This window comes from Perca flavescens, chromosome 2, assembly GCF_004354835.1.
Source record: "Perca flavescens isolate YP-PL-M2 chromosome 2, PFLA_1.0, whole genome shotgun sequence".
NCBI classification, from domain to species: Eukaryota; Metazoa; Chordata; class Actinopteri; order Perciformes; family Percidae; genus Perca; species Perca flavescens.
The window spans coordinates 11,102,920-11,116,880 of record NC_041332.1 but is presented as its reverse complement, the minus strand read 5'-3'; the positions used below and the strand labels follow the sequence as shown (position 1 = coordinate 11,116,880).

General features: G+C 39.8%; 1 protein-coding gene across 2 annotated transcripts; it reads left to right on the top strand.

Annotated features, from left to right (window-relative positions):
* The first annotated feature begins 3,122 nt into the window (after nt 1-3,122).
* LOC114569303 (beta-1,3-galactosyltransferase 2) lies at nt 3,123-8,763 on the top strand. 2 transcript variants are annotated; one of them, XM_028599138.1, is made up of 2 exons: nt 3,123-3,288; nt 6,801-8,763. In XM_028599138.1, the coding sequence occupies exons 1-2, from the start codon at nt 3,167-3,169 to the stop codon at nt 7,915-7,917; spliced, it is 1,239 nt and encodes a 412-aa protein (XP_028454939.1). In that variant the 5' UTR covers nt 3,123-3,166; the 3' UTR covers nt 7,918-8,763. The 2 variants fall into 2 exon arrangements, with proteins under 2 accessions (XP_028454939.1, XP_028454931.1); XM_028599130.1 differs by lacking the exon at nt 3,123-3,288 and adding an exon at nt 5,585-6,037.
* The last annotated feature ends 5,198 nt before the right edge of the window (nt 8,764-13,961 follow it).

The window sequence follows — 13,961 nt, the reverse complement described above, 5'->3', positions numbered from 1 at the left end:
TGTGAAAATGTAAGGAGTAGAAGTAAAAAGTATGCTGTAAAATAATTACTCCAGTAAAGTATAGATACCCAAAATTTCTACTTAAGTAAGGTAACAAAGTATTTGTACTTTGTTACTTGACACCTCTGGAAGAGTTAAAGACTTTTGATAAGGGAAAATACAATGTTTTTACTCTGTTGTTAGAACACAGGCCTGAAATACACACACACACACACGCTCAGTACCTTTACATGCACTAATGGAGATACGCAGAGTGATCGTACAGATCCACCTGGCTGTGCAATGCTTCTGTCGCGCCGCGCTCCACTTTATTCCTATGGGTGACGTCAAGTGACTTTAACGCGCCCGCAAAGCATCCCGGGAAGGCGGCGCTACACTTGAAAAAATGCCGCGTGTCCAAAAAGCTGGCCGATGCACATCTTTATGCAAATGAATCTGCTGAACGCGACGTGACTATCCAATAGAAGTAGACGAAAATCTTTCAAACTGATCTGAAATGAAGAAAGATTTCTAGCTTAAAATGTTTTCAGAAACACGTTTCAGTGAACTATTTTCGTAAAATACTAGATCGTATTCCGAACGAGCCGCCATACTGTCGTCTTGAAATTCGGGAGTAGATAGACCCACGTGACGCGTTTGTCCAATCAGCTGCCGGTCAAGGGCGTGGAGCATCAACCATGGATGTATGATGTTGCGACACCACGCTTCAGTCGATGTTGCCAAAGTGGATCTGTACGGTGAGGGGGCTGAGCTGTCAATGGACAGGCACCCCGAGCAGTTGGGGGTTCGGTGCCTTGCTCAAGAGCACCTTGGCAGTGCCCAGGAGGTGAACTGGCACCTCTCCAGCTACCAGTCCACCACTGTACTTTAGTCTGTATGGGGACTTGAAGCAGCGACACTCCAGATCCCAAGCCAACTCCCTACAGACTGAACTACTGCCACCCCTTATATACCATATACATTATATCTACAGCATTTGTGTAAATGAATAATACAGAACAAAATATATAACTTTCTACTTTTCACATGCCAAAAAGCAATCACTATAGCCATTATGTGAAGTTATTCTCCTGAAACCTTTATCAGGACCTTATTAAAAGAGGCTGATGATTTGGCCTTTTAATTAAATATGTGCTGCCAGTGTGGAGCCGGTCATCAATATGATCCAAATAAGCATTGCTGCTTTGTCCACTATGGAGAAAGATTTGTCTCAATATTATTAGTTTGAACAGATTAACAATCTGCTTCAGCCCTTTGGGCTTGAACACCAAATGATTAAACAGAATATCAGGTAAACAATCTACTAATCCGGAGCATTGTAGCTCTTTGACAAAGAGGGTGAATAAAAAGACCCACATAGCATACACAGACTCACGAGAGCTGCTATATCCTCTTACATGAGACTAACTGAGGAATACAGAGGCTTGCTAGATTTCTACCGGTTTTTCAGGTAAAAGTCTTCATCTGAAACCGGTGACGGGTGCCTACATATAGAGGCTTGCACAAGTATTCATACCCCTTGAACTTTTCCACATGTTGTCACGTTACAACCACAAATGTAAATGTATTTCATTGGGATTTCATGTGAGAGACAAACACAAAGCGGCCTGCCTCTAGTGCCTCTGTAAGAAATAAAAATAATCAGTCAAGCTGGCTATGCTTTATGAGGATACAAATCATAGTTGAATTATAGTTGTGTGTTTAGTGGAAGAGCACTGGGACAGCTTAGTCATGCAAAATGAGAAAAGGATACTGTTGTACGTGCAGAAAGCAGCACTGTATGACGGTGGTCAGAAAGCAACAAGAGTGCAGCAACAAAGTTAATATCAGTTTGATATCAGTTTGACCATGAGAATAAGTTACTCCTCAACCTGTGACAGGCAACAGCGGCGCATTGTCCTCTCTGACCATCAGCATAGCTAAAGTCTGCCTAACAGCTGATGAAGAGGGCGTGTGCCAAAAGACTGGGACCAGTCTGTGCACCAACCAGGGGACGCTAAGTCTAAACCACGGTACTCCTCCAACTTTTAATAAACAAATCAAAATGCTCTTAGAGACTGATATATGAATTCATGTATAAGCCAGAAAATTCAGTCTGATGAGAGAAGCCTGTGTGCCTGCTCAACTTGGACCCGTGTACACGTTTATGCTCTTGTGATTTTACTTAAATAAATACTTGTTAAACTTTTAAGTCCTCTTCTTGCCTACTTAGTGGATTTTGAGACACGACACCTCTTTGCTAACATGTAACAATTGCCTGTTAACATCAAAACCCCACAAGGTTCAAGTACACAGCATCCCAGTTACCAATATCTCTAAGAAGCACAGTGGCAAACTGTTCAATGAAAATCACATCCTTTTGTTGTGAGTCCTGGATCTTCCTTACTAGAGGATGACATTAGTGTGGTGTTTACAGCTAAAACAGGAATGTGTCTCCTCCCTTCTGCTTAATGCCTGTGGTAAAGTCCCACAAGCATGCACGCGCACACACACACACACACACGCACACATACGTGTGTGTGTTCAAGTTCAATACTTTATTGCTATGTCAACACAGTTGATTTAGATTAGATTCAACTTTGTCATTGTGCAGTGTACAAGTACGAAGACAGCAAAATGCAGTGATTGCAGACTGGAATTTGTCTTGGTGCAAATCAGGTTAAAAAAGGCAATACATACACAGGGACATACAGTACATGAAAGACAATCACATAGACAAAGCTGTAAAGAACTTGTGCTATTGCAACTTCCCATAAAGTGTCTTGTGCAGTCTATAAAGACCATGTAGTATAGGTTTACTCTGCAAGGTGCCTGAGCATTAAGGAGCCTAATAGTGGCAGGGTAAGTAGGTCTATGTTTTTCCCCTGATACTTTGAACTCTTTCCAGAGGGCAGTAGTTGGAAGAGGGACCTGGCAGGGGTCGTCTGGTTGGCTGACCAGCGTGGTGTAGATAGAGGCTACAGATTGGACGGCATGTTTTTTTTTTGTGTGTGTGTGTTTGTGTGTGCGCACGCGTGCGTAAAACAAAGTAGAGAGACAGAAGGTGCAAAGTTGTGACATAATCTCCCTCCCTCCTTGCCCAAGTCTCTCTCTCTCTCTCTCTATCTCTCTCTCTCTCTCTATCTGTCTCTCTCTCTCTCTCTCGACTTCATCATGCGTGGAAGTTATGGTTAGTAACAATTCATGGATGAAGGGCTTTAAAAACGATAGGGAAGGATTGAGGGAATACGGAAGACGGGTTGTCATGGAGGATAAAAGGTCTGGCCCAGGTGGGAATTGGCTAAAAAGGTAAGGACTTCAAATCATCTAACTCCATTCAAATTAAAAGAAACCTTTATTCTGACCATCAGTCAGTTTAGGCTACGTTTTTATCTTAAAAATGAATGTTGGGAGAGAGTTATCAGAATCCCACATATAGGCTACCACTTATAAGACAAAAACACTTTACCGTGACGAATGGACCACTTTTGCGACTGTTCGTGGACTGAAGGCAACAGGTAGCCTAATTTAATTTCCGCGTTTAGAAGGCAGACAAAAGGAGACTCTATTGTTCAGCTTTAACAGCACTGAAAAACTAATTTTTCCACCTAGCTTATTACAACTATGGGCGTTATTTTTAAAACACGTTTCGGTGCGTGTAGGCTATTATATAGGCTACGCACGGACAGCGAGCTACCCGAGGGAACTATAGCATCTGTCATCTGATTATACCTGATTCATGTCTGACCTAGTGTCCACATCCACAGCCAAACATTAACTCATATTTATAACTCTGCTTGTGTCATTCTGTCGACTTAGGCTTCACCTCCGAGTCCGCACCCTAAAGACTGTACAGACTGTTGTTACTGTGTGATACTTTAATGTTTATAGTCGCTTTATTTACCAGAATCCCTGAGAGCAAAATAACTTGAATGCATGCATGTACATTGTATGGAACCTATACAATATCCTTCGCAAGTCAGATAAATGATTACTTCCATTGCATTGTTTTTTTTTTATTCATTTTCATAGCATTTGAAAAAAAATGTTTAAATGGTTTTAAAACAGTATCCTGACTCAACTTTGACATAAACCGGTGTGTGATTCACTCAACATCCTCTGATCTTCTATTAGTCAAAATAATTCATAATTTTTGCTTTAATTTTTAAACTCAAAAAGTAGGCAGTATGTCATATAAATTAGGTGTATTGACCATGAATTAAAAATAAAAAGTGTTGAAAAAAAATGTAAGCATTAAAAGCAGTAAAAAAAAAAGTTTGTGGTCGACGGGAAGACAACACAAGGGTTAATAATAATAATAATAATAATTATTATTATTATAATATCATGTGCTTAATATTATGACCAATGCTGGATTAATAATTATAATATCAGGTGCTTAATATTATGACCAATGTTGGATTACTATGGCCAAAGTGGGCTTTTGGGGTCCCAGACCCTGAGAGGCACAGGAGCTCTGGTTGCACATTACTTAATGGAAACTTGGGTGTGGCAGGGTTCAGAGGGTGCTAACTTGGGAGTCAGTGGGGGGACAACAGCAAATGTTTGCTAAGGGGCTCAGGTAATCCTGCCATGATAATGACAAAAGAATAAATGAACTTGTACGGCCATGTTACCCAATTAGTGGGCAAAAGAAATTGCTTTTTTGCTCCTATTGCCCCCTTTCCATGGCAGCTTCATTATATTTTGCCCAGAAATCAACCTTACTAGAATAGCTGGACCCGGGCTTTCTGAATGTCAATTTAGTTTGTGGTAATTTGATTAAACACAACTTTATTTAGAAATATGAGCACAGCATAAACCAAGATTAAACCACGATTTTTAGTGGGCCTCTACAAAACACGGCCACAAAATTAGATAATAATACAGGGCCTCTCTTCGTAAATATTGCACGTAAGTGATGCAAAATCCTGCACTAATAAGCAATTTTAGATTGCCAACACCAAATTAGGTGCAATGAATTTAGAAATTGTAGGGTCTACTTATTAATGACTAGTCTGTAAGGGGTCCAAAAATAACACAGAAATATATAGCCTAAATTAATACACTACTGAGCACTGGCACTTTAAAATAGGCTAAATAACCAATCGAATTACAATTAATTAAATAATATAATATTTATTTCCATAATGACTTTTTTCTGTATTTCATTCAACTTTATGATAATGAGGGAGGCTGTCATGCATACGTCCTGATCTCTCCTAACTGATTAATGTCAGAGTTGGCAGTTCAAAGTGAACCAATTTAATAATTCTGCTGTGCAAGATGACATTAACAGAGAGAAGAGCCTGGTTCCTGTCGATTATGGGAATTTAGTTTTTGACAAAATTGCCTATTATAGGCCTAGCTTAAGGTTGGTAGGCTATGTATTATAGGCTATATCTTATTATATTATTGTTATATTACTAGCCTACTGTCAATAGCTCACTCCGGTTCTTAATGATGTAGCCAGTGTTCAACACTTAAAATATGGCTACTTTGTTGTTTTTGCACCCAAGCACTTAAGAGTAGACCGATGTTGATTAATAGAACTGAATTAAATTGAATTTAGCAAACTATGGGGGCGTTAAATCATATTTTTTATGTAATGAAATGGCCCTTTAATGTAATTTCTCAACCAGCCGCCGCTCACGCGCGTCATGCTCCACTCGTTGTAACATATATCCAACGCACCCTTTCTCATGTGGCGGTCTATTTAAACGTCACACACGCACTTTCCCCCCTAGGCTTCTGCTGAACTCCTGCTATAGCGTCGGCAAACACATTAGCCTACGTTTCACACTTGATAGCATTCTCTCATGGTGCTCCAGAAAGGCCCCGCGGACGGTGCTGTCCGCCCAGCGGGCCCTGCTGTTGCCCCTGCCTCTGTTATCACACTCACCCTCCGGGTCTTCATCGTGTCAGCTCTCCGTCTCCGAAGAACACTCAAGACAGAGGTCCGCGTCCTGTTGTCCATGCTGCCCGCGTCTCCGCTTAGATCACGGCGACTCCTGGGGTTATTCTCCGCCGAGGTGCATGGTGTCACTGCTTCACATGAGTAAGCATTAGGCCGCTAACTGTTTTTCTCAGTTTAAAGTTAGCTGCAGGTATCTTTTTTTTTTTTCCACAGGTGTATAGCTTAGTCAGTGTGTGTGTGTGTGTGTGTGTGTGTGTGTGTGTGTGTGTGTGTGTGTGTGTGTGTGTGTGTGTGTGATCCTTCCAGTCCCCACAACAAAATGCCACTGCTCTGGTTTCCAGAGTTCAAGGTGACCTCCTCCCATGTCTTGTTTAATCTAATTTAACCAAAGGTTCCAAATATTCAATTTACTATTATAATGTTGAGACCAGAAGCAGCAAATTCCTGCACGTTAAAACTTGTAATCATGAGATTTTTGTAGGCCTAATTGTTGCTTGTAAAACCTAAACAATTATCAAAATATATAGTTGCTGATTTAATTATCTGTGGTTCAACTAATTGGTGAATCAATTGCTGAGCAGTTGAAACCCAGCGACGCTGGCATTGTTCGTTATTGTCCATTTGTGCTATTTGTGGTAGGTGTGTTAGTTGTGATCAAAATCAAGGCTGAGTTTGAAGACTGGTGTGTTTCGAGCAAGTGCGCTGGAAATCCAGTAGCCTACATTGCAAACAGAAACTGCTAATGGCTAATTTGGCATAGTTTCAATTTTGCCAGTTCACTAAAATGTAAACAAAAACCAGTTGTGGCTTACAGCGAAGTCATTTGCTCTATTATACTTCCTGTTCCCCTAACACATTCCCATCAGTTTAAACTTTACCTTTTGTTTGTTGTTTTTTTTTTTAGACCACTTGCTGTGAACCTGTGTCATCAGAAGAAGCCTTTGTATCACTCCTTGTTCAAGTTCCTGCTCCTGCTTTGCCTGGTGCTCTTCATCTTGTGTTACGCTCCGTCAAGCAGCTCTCTGTCATGGTTGCAGAGCTTTCCACTCCGTGAGCACTACCAGAGGTTTTTCAATCGGACCAATCGGGTTAATCTACCTCCTCCTTACCGTGTCCATCCTAAACACCGAGGTAAACCAAATGAAATCTATGAAACCACAGAATCTTCTGCTGTGCCTCCTACAGGTACTCGGTTCCATCAAGCCCACCCACACAACTACCACTTTATCATGGATAACAAAGAGGTGTGCAATACAAAAACCCCTTTCTTGGTCCTGATGGTTCCAGTGGCACCAACAAACGTTGCAGCTCGGGACGCCATCCGGCAGACATGGGGCAATGACAGCCTGGTTCGGGGCGAGGTGGTGCTCACTCTGTTCATGCTGGGCCTCTCTGAAGGAGCTGCTGCCGAGCAGGAGAAGCTCAAACAGGAGAATCTACAGCACCATGACTTGATCCAGAGTGACTTCATGGACACTTACCTCAATCTGACCATCAAAACCATGGTCATCATGGACTGGCTGGCCACACGCTGCCAGACGGCAGCGTACGCCATGAAGATTGATTCGGACATGTTTCTGAACATTGACAATCTAGTGATTATGCTACAGAAGCCAGGCATCCCCAAGCTGAACTACCTGACCGGGATGCTTATGTGGAACAGGCCGGTCATCCGTTCAAAGAACTCCAAGTGGTACGTCCCTGAGGAGATGTACCCAGATCCCGAATACCCGACCTACACTCTGGGCATGGGTTATGTCTTCTCCAACGATCTTCCAGAGAAATTTGTGGAGGTCTCAAAATCAATCAAACCCTTTAACATAGAGGACGCTTATATTGGAATGTGCATGAAGAAGCTAGGACTTGGGCCAACATCACCCCCAAATCCCTCCCAGTTTAAGGCCTATAACAAAAGCTATAATCGCTGTGAATACTCCAAGATCATCACCTACATCCTTGGCTCTTCACAAGAGTTGGTGAAATACTGGACAGACTTGAAGAAGCCTGAACCACCTTGTTAAGACAATGACTACTACAGATGCAATGAGAAATCCCACGGGTGAAAGGGATTTGGTGGCAGGGAATTGGATATTTATGGATATCTGTACTGATCTAGGATTCCCATGCCATCATTTGAGAACTAAGCAGTGTGATCACACATGTGGAAGAGTGACAGGGGTTCCTGGAAAAAATGGCACTATGGACATGCTGTATAAATGTAGCAAATAAACAAGACAAATGAAGTTCACTTGAATCTAATGCAACAGATGGAGGTTTAAAAAAAAAAAAAAAGTCTATGCAACTATTAAGAGGTAAGAAAAGCTTTCAACGTGTTTGCTATACATTCAGGGTACACATTACATTTTGAGCAAGAATGTTGAGTTACTGTCTGTTCACAATGAACACTCCTCAGGGTACCTCAAGTAACAAATAAGCCATAGACCCCTGACAGAAAGGTGTAAGTTATTATTTTGTTTGGTAGTGGATGTCATTTTTTTTGTTTCTTTTTTTTTGTTTTTTTTATTAAATAATAAAACTATTGAACACACCTGAGACTAATTTGTACATGTCACAAAAACGTGAAAAAATATTGCACGTTTTGCTACGTTGTCTGAATGTAAATTCAATGTGAGTTTAAGGAGTTTTATTTTTTTCCAGAGCCAAATCCTCTAATGTATTCTGGTTTCAGCTAGAAGGGTTTACGAGAGGTTTCATGAACTTGAACAGTAATATTATCATGCAGCCCAGTGTGGTTCTGAACAGCCTAGTTTTCTATCTTTGAGGATCCTGATGTGGGGTCCAGGAACCCCTTGAGGTCCTTAATGCTTGTGTTGTCTTCCTGCCGACCATGCAACTTTTACTTTTTTTTTTTTTTTTTTTTTTCTGGGTCAAAATAAAAAAAAGAAATTCAATGTTTTTGGTCATCTTTTTCAACATTTGTCAGGTTATTTATTTATTTCCCATTTTTGAAGCTTTTATGATTTTATTTTATTTTATTTTTTTATTTTTTTTCTCACGCTTTTGAAGCTTTTTCTTACTTTTTTTTTTTTTTTTTTTTTCAACGTTCTTCTATAAAAAAAATATTTTTCCAAATGCTACAAAATGTTAACCTGACTCCGCCAGATGGATTGCTTCGCATTTGCTCGGCATATCCATCTGGGAACTTTCCGTTGGAGAACTTTTGGGAAGGGGCGGAAATACTGGTTAGCTGATTGGATGAACCATCTGTCTATCACCTATGTTGGTGATAGACTGGCCAAATCAACCAATCAGATCCACAAAGCGTAGGAAAATACAACCACAAGCCCGCCCCTGCTGCTGCAGGCAAAGCATAGCTCGTTAGCTCAGCATGCAAACATGTCGGTAAAGGATATTTGCTGTTTGTGTAGCGAGAATTTAGGAATAAAAGTCACCATTTCAGGTTCACGGACCATATTCCAAAAGAAGGATCCAAGAGAAAAAACGCATTAGCGAGCGGCTACCGCTGTCTGAAAATACTGGTTAGCTGATTGGATAAACCATCTGTCTATCACCACCTAACCCACCTCAAAACCAACGCTGATTGGCCCGGTCGTTTGGCTAACTGCTCCAAATTTTCTCTGCCTCAAGATGCCAGACTGATCTGCGAGTGGAAAACTGGAGCTCGCCAGATCAGGACGGTCGCACGAGGCTAATAAAATGCCCACATTCAATGAAAGTACGGAACTGATCATTTATTTTTTGACAATTTGCTTAAAAGAAACAACACATTTCTGGTATAGAAACTTTTTGAAAATGGGTCAAATTTGACCCGAGGACAACAGGACTGTTCAGAACAGTAAAATGGCCGTACACAATAACCACTGCAGTATGATCTGAACTATGTCCTGGGCAGATATTGACATCACACAGTGTCTGTTGTAATCGGAGCTTCTCTGTTCTTTGTTTTGAAAGGTTTCACATGCCACCCTGCTGGTACTGTATGACCTCATCTTTATAGCCTACACTTTTGTACAAAATTATTGTTATGCTAGTACACGTCTAATCTGCAGCTCAAGGGAGGAGGGTGCAAGGTGTAGAAAGATATTTCTACATGCTGTACCAAACAGGGCAAATAACAAGGCCATAAGCTAAAAGTCATTTTTCAGCACAGATCAATCTATTTTCCTGTTCTGTTATTACCGTAATTGTTTGTCTCTTATGCTGAAATTCTCGACCCTCGCACTATAAAGGTTCAATGTAGGTGGAGTATAATACTTTTTTTTTTTTTTTTTTTAAATGATTTTCTGCAGTTGACAAAGTTTCATTGAAGGCAACAGGGACTTCCTAGGAAAAGCGTGAGTTGTGATGAGTCATTCATGGCACAGAGCACGCAGGGAGCGGTGCTAACACTGGACTGGTTGCAGAGCAGAAGACCATCATAGAATTGGGTCCCCTTTAAAGACAGTTCAAAGCTTTGCGATGACTTAAGTGAGTTTATATAGTGAGTTTATTTAATGTGTGCCAGTGAGCAAGCAATGACTACTTGTCTTTCTGGTCTTTGTGTAAAGACAAGCTGAGCACTTAAGAGATATTCCACCTGAACAAACTGTCACAGATATCTTTTGTCGCAACACTTAATCTAAGGGCGCATGATAGGCAGATCATTGTGTCCGGAACAGGAGAGAATAAATGTTCTGCACTCCAGACTGCACATTCTGATAAAAACATTTACACAACAAAACACCTGAGAAATAGAGTTCGGATGAGAGAATGGATTGATATTTCTCTTAAATGAAGGCTACACCTATTCCCTCTGATACCAACAAAGCACACATTTAAAACAATCAAATCTCTGTTGTCATTAAGCTCATTATATTACATATGACATTTGTACTTTCTTTAAAACTGCATTTTTGAAATGACATTATTTGGACAACTGTGTATTCCAGCCTTACAATACATGCAAGATTGAACTCAGGATATAGTTTACATAGTTTCCTCTTAAAGAAAATCTACATTGTTAGCCAAATACAACAACACTACTATTGTACTCTGAAAACTGTCTGAATCATACCTTAAAGGGATGTTTTTTGTACTTTATTAAGTGAATTAGCAACAAGTTGATGCACAAATGTATGTTATGTTGACGCAACATAGTATGTGCATATACTGTACTACAGTAGGTCCAGCCTACATGTATATTGGCAATGAAAGGCAAGCAATGAAATATATTTGAAAAAAAATGAAAACGCATGCAAAATCTTTATTTAGCACATCTAAATCTTTATTTAGCACAGCTAACACGTTTTACCATTACTTCTTAATCAGGTAGACTATATTCACCAAGGTGTGATGTTTCAGTGTCTTGTTTGGTGTCGCTCAACAGGACACTTTCTCAAGGAGAAGTTATATAAGAAGAGACCATATAAGAGACCATGCTGAGACCCCAATAAGTTTGTTTGAAATCTGTTTTAGTTGACTTATTGTTTACGTCCTTTGAGTTATATCTACATGCTATGCATCCTAATTTATTGTGTGTATCTGACTTCCTAGATTGTATCATTTGGAGCTGTGTGATAGGCCATGTACTTACCTTTGTGATACATTTGAAACCAGTAAGTAAGGCAAACTGTTAATATTTAGAGAAAGGGATTGTGGGGGTGATGGTTCAGTGGATATGATACATGCCTTTGGTGTGGGAGATCTGGGTTCAATTCCCACTGTGATATATCAACCAATGTGTCCTTGAGCAAGACACTTAACCCTTAGTTGCTCCAGAGGTGTGCGACCTCTGACATATGTAGCAATTGTAAGTCACTTCGGATGAAAGCGTCAGCTAAATAAGATGTAATGGAATATTCTGCTATCCTGTATTTACTTGGGTTTCTAGGATCCTGATGAAGGTTTAAAGGATTTTTTCTTTAGAAAGTGGATGCATTAAAAATGTATGCTAATTTATGGTATGGTACGCATGGCAGTATATTGATTTGTTTGTTAATTGTACAATAAAAAAAATCATCCATACATACATCATCCATTCATCCGTTCCTCCATCCATTCATCCATTCCCCTTGCTCAATAAATGGTTAAATGGCTCTAATGTGAACGCCAGCTAGAAGCTCTATGGTCCAGTCAACCTTACACTCCCTGATCAGCCAATAATAATCTAATTTATATCACATCACGTCAAATTCAGATTATATCTTTTTTTCGTTACATTTGACATTTATTCATATTTTTTTATTTTGCAGTTGATGCAAAAGTGAATACATAAAAGTACATAAAACAATCACACAAAATTACTTGACTTGTATGAGCTGTACAATGTCTATAATATCTTGTGAAAGTGATTCAAAGTTGGTTAACATTGAAGTCAGTACGCCATCTAATTAAAGTTAGTATGCCATCTAGGGTGCAAAAAGCCCATTACAGTTAAAGCATGTGCCATAGTTGACTGTTATTTTATTTCATCTGTTAGGGATCATTTGATAGGCTTGGGGTGAATTTAATGGGGTTAATAGCCAATTATTTACCAGGTAAATCACTACCAAAAGGCAGACAAATCCCTTAATTGCAGCACCTCTGATGATTCACCTATAAATTAAATATAACCCTTAAAAACCTGCATGCCTTTTAACAATGACATTTGTTAACAAGAACTGTCATTTAGCACAAATTGTAGTTCAAATGTGGTCAGTTGGTAAATTTCCAATTAGTTCTAATTCAAATTAGGCTTCATTTCCAGTGTAATCATACAGAGCATAGGCTATTTTAGTCAGAGCAGTGAACAGTGTGTAGAGAATATTACTGAATAGGCCTAAATTTAATTATATAGTAAAGGTTATGATTTGTACATCAGCAGATAACCCATTGTTTTGTTTATTCCTCTGTGTATATCTACACTGTGGTTATCGATACTTTCACTTAGATAAAATATCTGAGTGGGCCTATCCTACTACTTCCACCGGTAATGGTTGATTCATTTTTTTTTTTTTACAGTTGTAACAGTTTTATTATGAAAGCAGAGATGTATACAATGTACATTCAAGATAACAGAGTCCCCTGTACTTTAGCATTTCCTTGAGATGTTATACATAAAACAACCTGCACCACTTTTAGGTATTCATGTCCCCATACATCAACAACAACAAAAAGTTGGAGCCCATAAAAAAATATTCTTTTGTTTCACACTTTTCTATCAATGCTTTAGTTCAGTTCAGTTCAAGTTTATTGTAATATGCATATTAGTACAGAGTACCATGGAAAATAAGTAACAATTATAAATAACATTTAAAAACATCCAAGCAGAGTAAACATAGTAACTACAAGCTCAGACCTCAGCCCTCCTATCATTCAGTAGCCTTATTACCTGGGGGTAAAAACTATCCCTGAAACGTGATGTGCGCTTTGGGATGCTCTGCTAACGTCTCCCTGATGGAAGATGGGAGAAGAGATTGTGTGCAGGATGACTAGAATCCTGCATAAGTCCCTTCTTAGTGCTGCGTTTCCAGTAAATGTTTTGACCTGGTTGATTAATTGTGATGCCCACAGGAAGCTGGCCACGGCGAGGCTAATGAGGAGGCAGATGAGGTGGCAAGGAAGGCAGTGCAGGAGGAAAGAGTTCAAATGAATGTGCAGTATGGGTCCCCAGATTACACTGAAATAATAAATAGGTCAATGTCAAATGTGGCAAAATTCATGGGATTGTGAAAGGAAGGGGAGAACTTATTCAGTACAAAGAATGGTAGAGAAAGAAAGATGTGATTATAGATGTAAGAGAAGAGATGCAGTAGGCCTAGTTTTATCCAGATTGAGGCTTGGGCATTGTGGGCTGAGGAGTGGGCTGGCTCTGATTAGTAAACATCCTGATGGACAGTGTGAATGTAGAGACAAGGGAACAGTGAAGCATGTATTAGTGCAGTGCAGGAAGTAGCCTACTCTCGTCAGAGGAAGAAATTGTTCCGAGAACTGGGTGCAACTGGAGAAACTGTTTTTACGTTACGCACTTTATTGAATTTGGACAGTTGGAGCAAATTGAAGAAACCAATGGAGTACTTGCGACATATTGGAGTATATAATAAGATATAGGCTAGCTAATTACTTC